Source organism: Leptopilina heterotoma, unplaced genomic scaffold (assembly GCF_015476425.1).
Source record: "Leptopilina heterotoma isolate Lh14 unplaced genomic scaffold, ASM1547642v1 Lhet_232, whole genome shotgun sequence".
Taxonomy (NCBI): Eukaryota; Metazoa; Arthropoda; class Insecta; order Hymenoptera; family Figitidae; genus Leptopilina; species Leptopilina heterotoma.
In genome coordinates, this window is record NW_025110949.1 from 364,507 (window position 1) to 376,645 (window position 12,139).

Genomic DNA, 12,139 nt, shown 5'->3' on the forward strand with positions numbered 1-12,139 from the left:
TTTTTTTACATTTTTTTTAATAATTGAAATATTGTGAAGAATTTTATTATTTATGAAAATAATTTATGAAGAAAAATTTAATTCTGGAAAAAATTGAATTTTGAAGAAGTTACAAATGATTGCAGAAATTCAATTGTTTTTAAAAATAATAAAATTCTTGGCAAAATTTCAATTATTTTCAACAATTTTCTTGTTAAAACTTCCATTATTTTCAAAAATCTTCCTCAATTCAATGATTTTCAATGTCTACTATTTTAATAAATTTTTCCAAAAGAATTTAATGATTTACAAATTTTTTCGAAATAATTCAATTATTTTCATAAATAATAAAAATTTCACAGGAATTCAATTATTTTCAAATTTTTTTTACACATATTTAATTATTTTCATGAATAATAAAACTTATCGCAGAATTTCAACTATTTTTAATAAAATTTTAATCGAATTCCTCGAAAAATGTAATTATTCTTGAAAATTTCATTGAAATTCGTCGAAAATTCAATTATTTTCAAATTTGTTGATAAAATTCTTTATAAGAATTCAATTTTCAGAAAAATTCATTTGTTTAATAAATTATTAATTTTTATAATTAAATAATTGAATTCACGTAGAATTTTCTAATAAAAATTGATTTAAAAATTAATTTCAGTTAAAATTTTAGATAATCATAAATTTTTTTGAAGTATAATTGAATTTTTTTCTGAAATTATTTCATAAGTTTTTTTTTCTAAATATTTAATTCAAGAATTTCCGAAGAATCGAAATTTTATTAAATTAAATTGTAAACAAATGGATTTGAAAATTCTCAAGGAATTTTTTTTTTAAATTATAAAAAATAATTGATATTTGAAAGTAATTATATTTTTCGAGGAATTTATTTTAAATAATTGTATTAAAAATAATTGAAATCCTATAAAAAATTTTATTATTTATGAAATTGTAATTAAGTAATTGAATTTTCAAATAACTTTTTGAAAAATGTTAAAAAATTAGATTTACAGTAAATTTTCACTTAAAAATCTTAGAAAATAATTGGAAATTAATTAAATAAGTAATTAATAAATAAAAAATAAAGTAAAAACTTGCAAAGGTTTCTTATCAAGATTCTTAAAAATTTGACTTTTGAGTAACTTTAATTAAAAATTCTAAAGAACTTTGTATTTTTTGGAAAATGGTAATTAAAATTTTATTTTGAAATTAGTTGAATTTTGGACTATTAAACAATTTAATTAAAAAACATTCGAATGATTAAAATTTCACAATATTGAATTGAAATAATTGGATTTTATATGAATTAAAATTCATATAATATTAGTGAACAATTTTTTTTTAAATAATTAAACTCTCTAGAAGGGCTCTTTCACAATTTAGTAAAAATAATTAATTTAGAAAATAATTTTAAATTTTAATATAAAATTCTAGAAAATAATTTAATTTTCATAAAGAGCAATTTTTAGAGACAATTAAATTTTAGGTTTTAAATAAAAAAATTTTCGAATAAATGATAATATTTAATTCTTTGTGAACCAAATTTTTTCTAAAAAAAAATCGCGATGTTTTATTTTCAAACAAGCTTCTCAGGGAAAGTTATACAAGTTTTTTATTTGGAAATCAGTACCTATTTGGAATAGAAAACGATGTTTAAGTACTTTTTTTTAAATTATTGAACTTTTGAATAAATTTAGTTAAAAATTCTGGAAAATAATTTAATTTTAAAAGAATTACAGTAGGTAGTTTAGAAATAACTAAACTTTTATTATTGAACAAATTTGGTGTTTTAATAAGTTATTTTAAAATAATAAAATTTTACAAAAACTAAAGAAGTTATTGTTGAGAAAAGGAAAAAGTTGGCAAATTTTCTAGAGAGCAGGGAAATAGAAACTGAAATTTTTGTGACAAATCTGAATAAAATAACGACTTTTTCGTTGAATTTACAAAAATCGACCCTGAATCGTTGCACATCAAAGTGAAATAGTGTTTCATTTGAATGCAATAAGCGATTAAAAGAATATAAACTGATTCCTCTTCTTTTTCTTCCTTTGACCAGGTTGAAGCAAACCCAGCTCTCTGGTTATCAGCCGTGAGTCATTCCAGAGTAAGAGACACTTTCTGCTCTTATGGAGTGATGGAACTTTGCACGAAAGGTTTGGGCTCCTCGGTTCACGCTCTCAAAGCAAGAGGAGTGAGTTTAGCGTGCGTTCGAACCTGCGTTGTAGTCGCCGAAGAAAGGCCGCGAATCGCTCTCACCACCAGTTTTAGCAAACTATTCTCTGCTCTTGGATTAAGTCCTCGTGCCGTGTCTACGTCCTTCGGTTGCAGAGTTAACACCGCCATTTGTTTACAGGTATGTTTTTAAATATTTCCTTTCCTTTTATTGATAATTAATTTTGAAAATACAATCGAATCGCAATTGAATGAAATTTTTTTTCTCTTTCCAGGGTGCTTCCAGTCCAGAACCGTCAACAGTGTACGTAGATCTTCGAGCTTTGAGAAACGATCGGGTTTCGCTGGTCGAACGAGGAAGTCCTCATTCTTTATGTTTGATGGAGTCGGGGAAACTCTTGCCAGGTGTGAAAGTAATAATTGCCAATCCCGAGACAAAAGGACAGTGCGGAGATTCGCATTTGGGTGAAATTTGGGTTCAGTCGTCACATAACGCGAGTGGTTACTTCACTATTTACGGCGATGAGAGCGACTACGCTGATCACTTTAATGCGCGACTCGTTACCGGAAATACGAATGAAGTGTACGCTAGAACTGGGTACTTGGGCTTCTTGAGACGCACAGAATCGGTGCAGCAGTCAGTCGCCGGTGATCCAATAAACGACAGTTCAGCTTCTGAGGCTGATGCTCCGACTGGAGATGCGGAACTTCATGACGCTGTCTTCGTCGTTGGAGCTCTCGATGAAGCCATTTTACTCAGAGGCATGAGATATCATCCCATCGATATTGAGAATAGTGTGATGAGGTGCCATAAGAAAATCGCTGAATGGTAAGTCTTTAATATCAATATTTATTAAATTGTAGGCAAATAAAAGAAGTTTTTTGGAAACATTCAATTTATTTATAATTCAATTTTAACTAAATTTCATGAAAAAATGCAATTTTTAACAAAATTTTAATAACATTTTTCGAAAAAATTCAATTATTTTCTAAAATTTTATTAAATCCTTCAAAATAATTCAATTTTTTAATTTTTAATAAAATTTTTCGAAAGATTCCAAATATTTTTAAAAATTGTAATAAATCCTTTGAAACAATTCAATTATTTTTATAAAAAATATTAAAATTTCTTGCAAAAATTCAATTATTTAAAATGCAATTTTAATCAAATTTCATGAAAGAATTTATTTTGTTTAAAATTTTTAATAACAATTTTCGAAAAAATTCAATTATTTTTTAAAATTCTAATAAATCCTTTGTAATAATTCAATACTTTAATTTTAACTGAAATTTTTCGAAAGAATACAATTATTTTCTAAAATTTTTAAAAATTCTTCAAAAGAATTCAATTTTTTAATTTAAAAAAAAAAAATTTCGAAAGAATCCAATTATTTTCTAAAATTTCAATAAATTCTTCAAAACAATTCAATTTTTTAATTTTTAATAAAATTTCTCGAAAAAATACAATTTATTTTCTAAAATTTTAATAAATTCTTCAAAACAATTCAATTATTTAATTTTTCATAAAATTTTTCTAAAGAATACAATTATTTTTAAAAATTTAAATAAATCCTTTGAAACAATTCAATTATTTTTATAAATAGTAACATTTTTTTGCAAAATTTCAATTATTTATAATTCAATTTTAACTAAATTTCATGAAAAAATTCAATTTAAAAAAAATTTTTAATAACATTTTTCGAAAAAATTCAATTATTTTCTAAATTTTATTAAATCCTTCAAAATAATTCAATTTTATAATTTTGAAAAAAATTTTCGAAAGAATCCTATTATTTTCTAAAATTTTAATAAATCCTTCGAAAGAATTCAATTATTTTTATAAATATTAAAATTTCTTGCAAAAATTCAATTATTTTTTTAAATTGTAATAAATTCTTTGTAACAATTCAATACTTTAATTTTAACTGAAATTTTTCGAAAGAATCCAATTATTTTCTAAAATTTTAATAAATTCTTCGAAACTATTCAATTTTTTAAATTTTAATAAAATTTTTCGAGTATTTAATTATAATTATTAACAGACATTATTTTAAAAAATATAAAAAAAACTCTTTGTTTAATTTCAATTATTTGGAAAATTTCCAAGTAAAATTATTTGAAAAAACTTAAAGAAATTTTTCAAATCAGTTTAATTATTTACAAAAGCTCTGATAAAATTGTTCAAAAGAGTCTAATTTTCTATCAATATATTCAATAAAATTTGAGTAGTTAAATTATTATTGATTACAATTATTAAAAAAATTAAAGGCTTTTTTTAAAGAATTCGATTATTATCAAAACTTTTAATAGTATCTATTCTTCGAAAGAATTTAAATTATTTTCTATATTTGAATAAAATTTCTTGAATGATGAATAAAATTATTTTTAAAAATTGTAATAAACTTCTAAAAAGAATTTAATTATTTTCTAAAAATCTAAATAAAATCCAATAACATAATAATAACTTAATTAATTAATGAACTTTATTAATACAATTTTACACATTTTGTAGGTAATAATTGAGAACATGTCTTTTACTAGAATTGTAAAAAAAAATGTCTCAATGAATATTTTATTTCCCAAAGTTTATTATTCAATTCCTGGAGTTTATCATTATTATGTAGTAATTTGTCAACTTTATCATAGGATATATTCTTATTTATCGAGTGCTTGAAAATTAACCATGCAAATCAAGAGCGTAAAGTGATATTCAATGACCGTTAATCTAATTGCATTTCATTCGTATCTCCGCTCACTTATAAATACATAATTTGCGAGTGCGAGATATGAGAATGTTATGTTAATGCTATTTTCTTACATTTTCTTGTGGTGAGTCTCATTGATGCCCTTGACACTTGCTCTGAAACTTGAAATCGAATCTTTTACATAATCAGGTAAAACTCGCTTTTCATGGTCGTACTGCAAAATTCTTTATTCGAAGGAACCTTCAAAAATTTTTTTATTTCTTTATTTCTTTTAAAATCTTCTGAATTAAAGCATGAATACACGTAATTATAGTTCATTCGAGTTTTTCATAACTATTGCTTATTTTTCAATTCACAAAAATTTTTGAACAAATTTATGTAACAAATTTAAATACATTTTATTGGTAGTAACTGGCATTATTTAGTTTAGTTAATTTATCGATTATTTATTAAAACAGGGTGTCTAGCGTCCGGGAAAAACGGGAAAACTGGGAATTTGCCGGGAATTTAGTTCGACCGGGAAAAACCCGGGAAATTGCCGGGAATTGAAAAAAATATCCGGGAATTTTTGGAAAGTTTCGCTAATTCATTAAAATCTATAAAAAAATTCAATTTAAGATATAGTTCTCTGGCAGCTACTCTTTTAAAAATTAATTTTCGATAGATTTTCTTCATATTTTGAGAAAATATTTCTTCGGGTACCCTTTAAATGTGGTAAAAATTTCAAAACCTTTTGCCATGTCAAAAAACGAGATATTGTGGTTGAGATTTTTTATTTTTAACATAATCGCATGGAAAAGTAAAAGTTTGAACTTGAATAAGTCAAAATTTAGCATCGCAAAGGGTTTTGAAATTTTTACCACATTTAAAGGGCACCCGAAGAAACATTTTTCCTCAAAATTTGAAGAAAATAAATTTTTACAAGTGTATAGAAGCCGGAGAACTACCTTCAGTCTTATATTTTTCAAAAATTTTAAAAAGATATATTATAGGTAATAGTCAATTTCACGTTAAATTTCAGTTCACATTTTCAATTAGGATGAAAATATATTATTGTAAATCTATTTTTTCATTTTTTATAGGTAACGAAATGTTTGGATTTTTAAAAGTAGACTTGTTTTCAATTATCTACAACTCTAAAACTATTGAATTTAGAAAACTTAAATTGAAAGTTTAAATATAAATCCTAATGTTTTTAACTTATTGCAGTTGAACCTCAGTGACTTTTAATGTAAATATCTAAAAGAATACATAAATGCCATTGGATGTTGCAAAATAATTCCGAAACGATCATTTATATAAACGAAAATAATTGCAATTTCTATTATTCGAACTTTTGATTATCTGAACCAAATCCTGCCTGAATTAGTTCGGATAATTCAGTTTTCACTGTATTTAAAAAATTATGAAATTTTAATCGTATATAGTCATTAATGTCTTAAAAATAAATCCGGGAATAATTTAGTTTTAGGTCCGGGAAATCCGGGATTTTGCCGGGAATTTGAAAATCATAATTCGCTAGACACCCTGTTAAAATATTTTTTATTTCAAATTTTAATTTTTGATCATCTTACAGGGATGCCAAAGTCTATGCGATTTTTCCATTGTAAAAATTCAATCGACATTGACATCCCCTTAAAGCAAAGTTTATCAAATTTTTATCACATTTTATGTCAAAGAGAAGCTTAAATTGTACTTTATTTTTTATTTTCATAAAGTGTAATAATTAAATTTTTTTCCTCTGAAACTCTTTGAAAAAAAGTTTTCTAAGGATTCTGAAGAATTAACTTAATTGCACGGGCATTTTAGGGATTATAATGTTTATGAATTGTAAACCACTTGATAACCATTATAATTTTTTTCCAGAAAGGAAAAAAAATGATTAAGCATTCTTCGAAATACATAAAATTTTAATTTTTAAATCAACTTTTTTTAATAAGAAATATTAGAAAATTATTAAAAACTTATTATTAAGAAATGGAAAATATTTTGCGTATTTTCTGTTTCCAAATAACAACATTTTTCACAAAAATATAAGTTTCCTTTTTGGAAAAAATAAAATTTTACAGAAATTTAATTATTTAAAATAGAATTTGCACAAATTTTTTCGAAAAAAAAAATATTTTATAATTTGATATTAAATTCTTTGCAGTAATTCAATTATTTTCATAAATTTAAAAATTCTTTTCAGGGATTTAATTATTTTCATAAATAATAAAATCATTCGGAGGAAGTAGATTATTTTCATAAATAACAATATTCATCACAAGAATTCAATTATTTTTAAAAGTAGTAAAATTAAAATATTTTCAAAATTTTTTAATCAAATAATTAAAAGTCTGTAAAGAATTTTATAAAAAATAAAAATAATTAAAAATAATTGAATTCTTGCAACAAATTTTGTTATATTTTGTTTCAATAATTGAAATCCTGTGAAGAATTTTATTATTCATGAAAATAATTCAATTCTTGCAACAATTTTTATATTTTTCTTTTTTTGAATTGAATTTTTTTCAGCAATTTTATTAAAATAGTAGATTTTGAAAATATTTGAATTTCAGCGAAGAATTTCATTATTTGTGAAATGTGATTGAATTCTTGCAAAAATATTTTGAAAATAATTACATTTTTCCAGCAATTCATTTAAATAAATAAATATATATAAAAGAGAATATTTTTTTCTGTGAATTAATGTGATGAAAATGTTTCAGTGCCGTTTTCACGTGGACCAATCTTCTCGTGGTGGTGGTGGAATTAGACGGAAGTGAGAGCGAGGCATTGGATCTTGTGGCTCTGGTGACAAGCGCCGTTTTGGAGGAACATCATCTCGTTGTCGGTGTGGTCGTGGTCGTCGATCCAGGTGTAGTGCCCATCAATTCGCGTGGTGAAAAACAGAGAATGCACTTGCGCGACGGCTTCCTCGCCGATCAACTCGATCCAATTTACGTCGCGTACAATATGTAAGAAGGCCCCTCCTCGAGTATCGTCGCACAATTTTTCTATAATACACAAGTCGCTCTCGTTTCTCATCGCTTCGTGACCCTGCTTTTCTCTCTCTCTCTCTCTCTCATTCTCTCTTCTTCATTTTTTTTCTCCTCCTTATCATCGCATGAGAAAAAACGTATCACGAGGAAATCAGGGTTCTTTCCCCCCATAGAAATTCATTACGAAGCGTTAACGCATCAACGCCTTTAGTAATTGGCAAATTTTTGAACAAAAATTCCCAATCTATTTTATTTCGTCAAATTTTTAACTTTTAACCGATTTAAGAGTTTTTGTCAATTTATTTTCAAAAAAGGACTTTTTTGAAATTTGTTTGTTATTCGATTTACGCCTTTTAAGCGATTTGAATATTATTTTTGTTATGTAGACGAGTCGCGTTTATTAAGTTATATGTGTGATAATAATGGCTCGAATTTATGATCGTCGATTGACTGCTGTCGTTTTTTCTTTTGCCCTTAAATTTTAAACAATGTTTTTTTTTTAATTGACGTATTCGTCACGCACAGCTTTTTAAGTGAAATATTTTATCTTCTATAAGATAAGAAAAAAAGAAGAATTGGAATCGTGAGGAAACCGCTCAATCATCGATTCAATCAATTTTTTTTTTTGATTGTTTCCGATGGCAATCACTTCTTTGAAAACCTCTCAATTTGTTTTTAACCCATAATGTACATTTGTTGATACTTTTATAATTTTATATATACATAAAAAAATATATATATGCCTATATAACCCAAAATTATTTTAAGCGTTAAATTGAGACGCGGCACGAGGGTGTGATCGTGCTCACAGAATTGTACTATTTATCATCGATTTTGTACGACTCTCGTGATCGAGCGATTAAAAGCGGCCATTATGATAGTGATGATTCGAAAATCCGAATCGCCACTAGCAAACAATTTGTAAATAGGAAAAAAAAAAAAATAATTTAAGAGTAAATTAGAATTCTTTTGACTGACGGATTTTGTTTCGTAGTCTGCACAATTGTCTCCTCTCTTGTCGATTTTAAGGAACCGTGCCATTCCGTTCAGCAAGTTTTCTTTTTTTGTAATTTGTTTTTCGTTGAACAAATTCTTTTTTTTTCATAGCGCCCCCGACTTGAATGTAGGCTTGTGCAATGTAGGAAAATTCGAACGCAAGATCACGTCGATCTCTTAGCTCGTACGATAGTAATTACACGGTAGAACATCCCTGAGAAAAGAAAAAAAAATAGCATGACCCTTTATCCTGAGACTCCGGGGTTAATACTCAAATGCATCTCTCATCTGATTGCTGGTTGCAAGAAATTCTCGAATGCTAAACTATTCTTCGAAATGCATCATTTTACAAGAGAACTGTTATTTCCCTTTTGAAACCTTCGTGTGCACTCCATCTCATTTCATCAATCTCGAATAAACATTTTAGACTCGCGATTTCAACAGGAATGTCTGCTCAGTGGAAAATTATCTTTACTAATTTTTAAAGAGGTCTGGATTTGTAAATCACATTCTCTTTTACATGAATTTCTAATTTCTATTGTATAATTTATTTTTGTACATCGCTTTCAAATGGAAATGTTTTTTCCAACTCTTGGAAAAATTTAATAGAAAAAGTTCTATGAAGCTGAAAGTCCGCAACGTTTTTAAAAACGAAAAATTTTATAAAGTTTTTTTTAGTTCATCTCAAATTTTAATATGAAAAATTAAGAAACTAACATTTTCCTAAAAGAATGTTACCTACAAATATAATTAAAATTTGAAACTAAAATAAATATTTTCTTAGAGCAATTCGACTTGAATGGATCCAATAAAAAAATATTTTAAGGGACATTGTTATATTCAAATTAACATAACTTCTAATTAAGAAATTTTAATTTTTGTGTAGTGAATTTTCAAAGTTTTGAATTTTCAATTTTTTGAATTTTTAATTTGTTGACTACTTTTTAATTACGAAACTCTTTTTTCAAAAAAAATTATTTAACCCTTCTTTTTCAAAAATAAACCTTATTTTTAAATTTATACAAAAACTACCTCTGTATTTATTTTTTTTTATCATTTTTATTGGAAATTTGAGATTTTTTCCAATTATGTAAAATTTAAAAATGGGACAACAATGGGACTTTTCAAAAAATAAACAAAAAATGTTTATAAAGTTAGTTTTCTTTTTTATTTTCTTGAACACCCATTGTCCCATTTGTAAACTTTACATAATTTGTTGTAAACAATCTCAGCTTTCCAATGAATATGATAGAAAATTAAAAATAAAAAATTTCTGTAAAAATTGAAAATAAGGTTTATTTTTGAAAAAAGAAGAGTTGATAAATTTTTTTTTTTAAATAAAAATTTTGGAATTGAAAAGTACACAAAAGATGCTTTAAAATTCATTTTAAAAATTGAAAATGAGGTTTATTTTTGAAAAAAGACTTAACAATCTTTTTTTGAAAAAAAAAGTTTTGAAATTGAAAATTCTTAAAAATTTGAATTTTAAGTAAATTTAATTAAAAATTCTAAAGAACTTTGTATTTTTTGGAAAATGTTAATTAAAATTTTTTATTTTTATACAATTAAAAAACAGTCGAATGATTAAAATTTCGTAATATTGAATTAAAATAATTGAATTTTATATGAATTGAAATTCATATAATATCAGTGAATTTTTTTTTTAAATAATTAAACTCTCTTGAAGGGCTTTTTCAAAATTCAGCAAAAATAGTTAATTTAGAAAATAATTTTAATATAATTTTCTAGAAAATAATTTAATTTTCGCAAAGAGTAATTTTTAGAGACAATTAAATTTTAGGTTTCAAATAAAAAATTTTCGAATAATTGATAATTGATAATGTTTAAAATTCACTATAAAAGAATTGAAAACTGTCAAAAGTTTTGTCGAAATTTTACTGAATTGAAATTCACAATTTCGCTTAAAACTGCAAAACTGAAATTCCCATAAATTACACAAATTAATTTTTGATAAAGTTAATATTTCAGGATTTTATTACTTTTATATGGAACAAAAATTTACCGCAGTAAATTTGTCATTAAAATTATTTGATTATTTTCTAGAAATTTTAACTAAAATTCATCTCTAAATCAATTATTTTTAAAAAAATTTTTCAGCATTTAATTATCTAAAAATAGAGTAACTTCACGTGAAATGATCTAATAGAAGAAATAAATTTTGATATAGTGAATTTCAAAGCATATTTTGTGTATTTTTTAGTGCCAAAAAATTTAGAAAAAGAAATTTTAACTTCTTTTTACAAAATTAAATCTCATTTTTCTATTATTTCAAAAAAAAAAAGAAATTTGTCTCAATGAAATATGTAAAAATTATAGTGAGATATCAATATATTTTCGAGAATAAAAAAAAATTTTTCTTCGTATTATTGAAAATCCATTGTTGTCCCATTTTCAAACTTTATGTAATTTATTGGAGAAAATCTCAGCTTTCCAATGAAAATCATAAAAAATTGAAGAAAAATAATGAGTTTTCAATAAAATAGATAAAAAAAGGAGTTGAAAAGTTTGTTTATTTGAGTTATTGAAAATACAATGCTGTCCCGTTTTTAAACTTTACAAAAATTGTTGGAAAAAATCTCAAATTTCCAATGAAAATGATAAAAAAAAATAAATACAGAGGTAGTTTTTGTATAAATTTAAAAATAAGGTTTATTTTTGAAAAAAGAGGGGTTAAATAATTTTTTTTTAAAAAAAGAGTTTCGGAATTGAAAAGTACACAAAAATGCTTTAGAATTCACTATATAAAAATTAAAATCTGTCAAATTTTGTCGAAATTATACTGATTTGAAATTTACAATTTCGCTTAAAACTGCAAAACTGAAATTCCTATAAATGACATAAATTAATTTTTGAAAAAGTTAATATTTTAGGACACTATTATTTTTATATAGAACAACAATTTACCAGAGTTTTAAGCCGTCACCAAAAAATAGAAATTTTTACTTGATTTAGTTCCAAGTGGAATTGCTTAATATTTTTTTGATTTTCTTTTTTTTTAAAAACATTGCGGACTTCAGTCTAATTTTTAAATAAACTTAACGATAAAAGAATAATATTAAAATACAATGTACTTTCAAAGACTCAAAGATTTTCAAAGATTTAAAATCCAAATTCTTTGAAACAAAACATTTTCTAAATATTTTTTTAAATAAATTTTTATTACCAAAAATCGTAGTACTCATAAAATGTTAACATAAAAAAGTAGACAAAATTTAGAAACTACCAAATAATCTCAGGGGATTTTTTTTCCATTTTGAGTAGGCAGTCTTT

General features: G+C 24.2%; 1 protein-coding gene across 8 annotated transcripts in view; it reads left to right on the forward strand.

Annotated features, from left to right (window-relative positions):
• Nucleotides 1-9,806, forward strand: part of LOC122502485 (disco-interacting protein 2) — a 97,557-nt gene extending 87,751 nt beyond the window's left edge. For 3 of the 8 annotated variants that reach the window (XM_043612564.1, XM_043612566.1, XM_043612571.1), the window contains 3 exons: nucleotides 2,048-2,344; nucleotides 2,439-2,992; nucleotides 7,580-9,805. In XM_043612564.1, coding sequence (XP_043468499.1) covers nucleotides 2,048-2,344; nucleotides 2,439-2,992; nucleotides 7,580-7,832 — 1,104 coding nt within the window. In that variant the 3' untranslated portion in view covers nucleotides 7,833-9,805. Of the gene's footprint in view, nucleotides 1-2,047; nucleotides 2,345-2,438; nucleotides 2,993-7,579 lie in introns of all 8 variants that reach the window. The other 5 variants (XM_043612567.1, XM_043612568.1, XM_043612569.1 and 2 more) reach the window with 4 other exon arrangements.
• The last annotated feature ends 2,333 nt before the right edge of the window (nucleotides 9,807-12,139 follow it).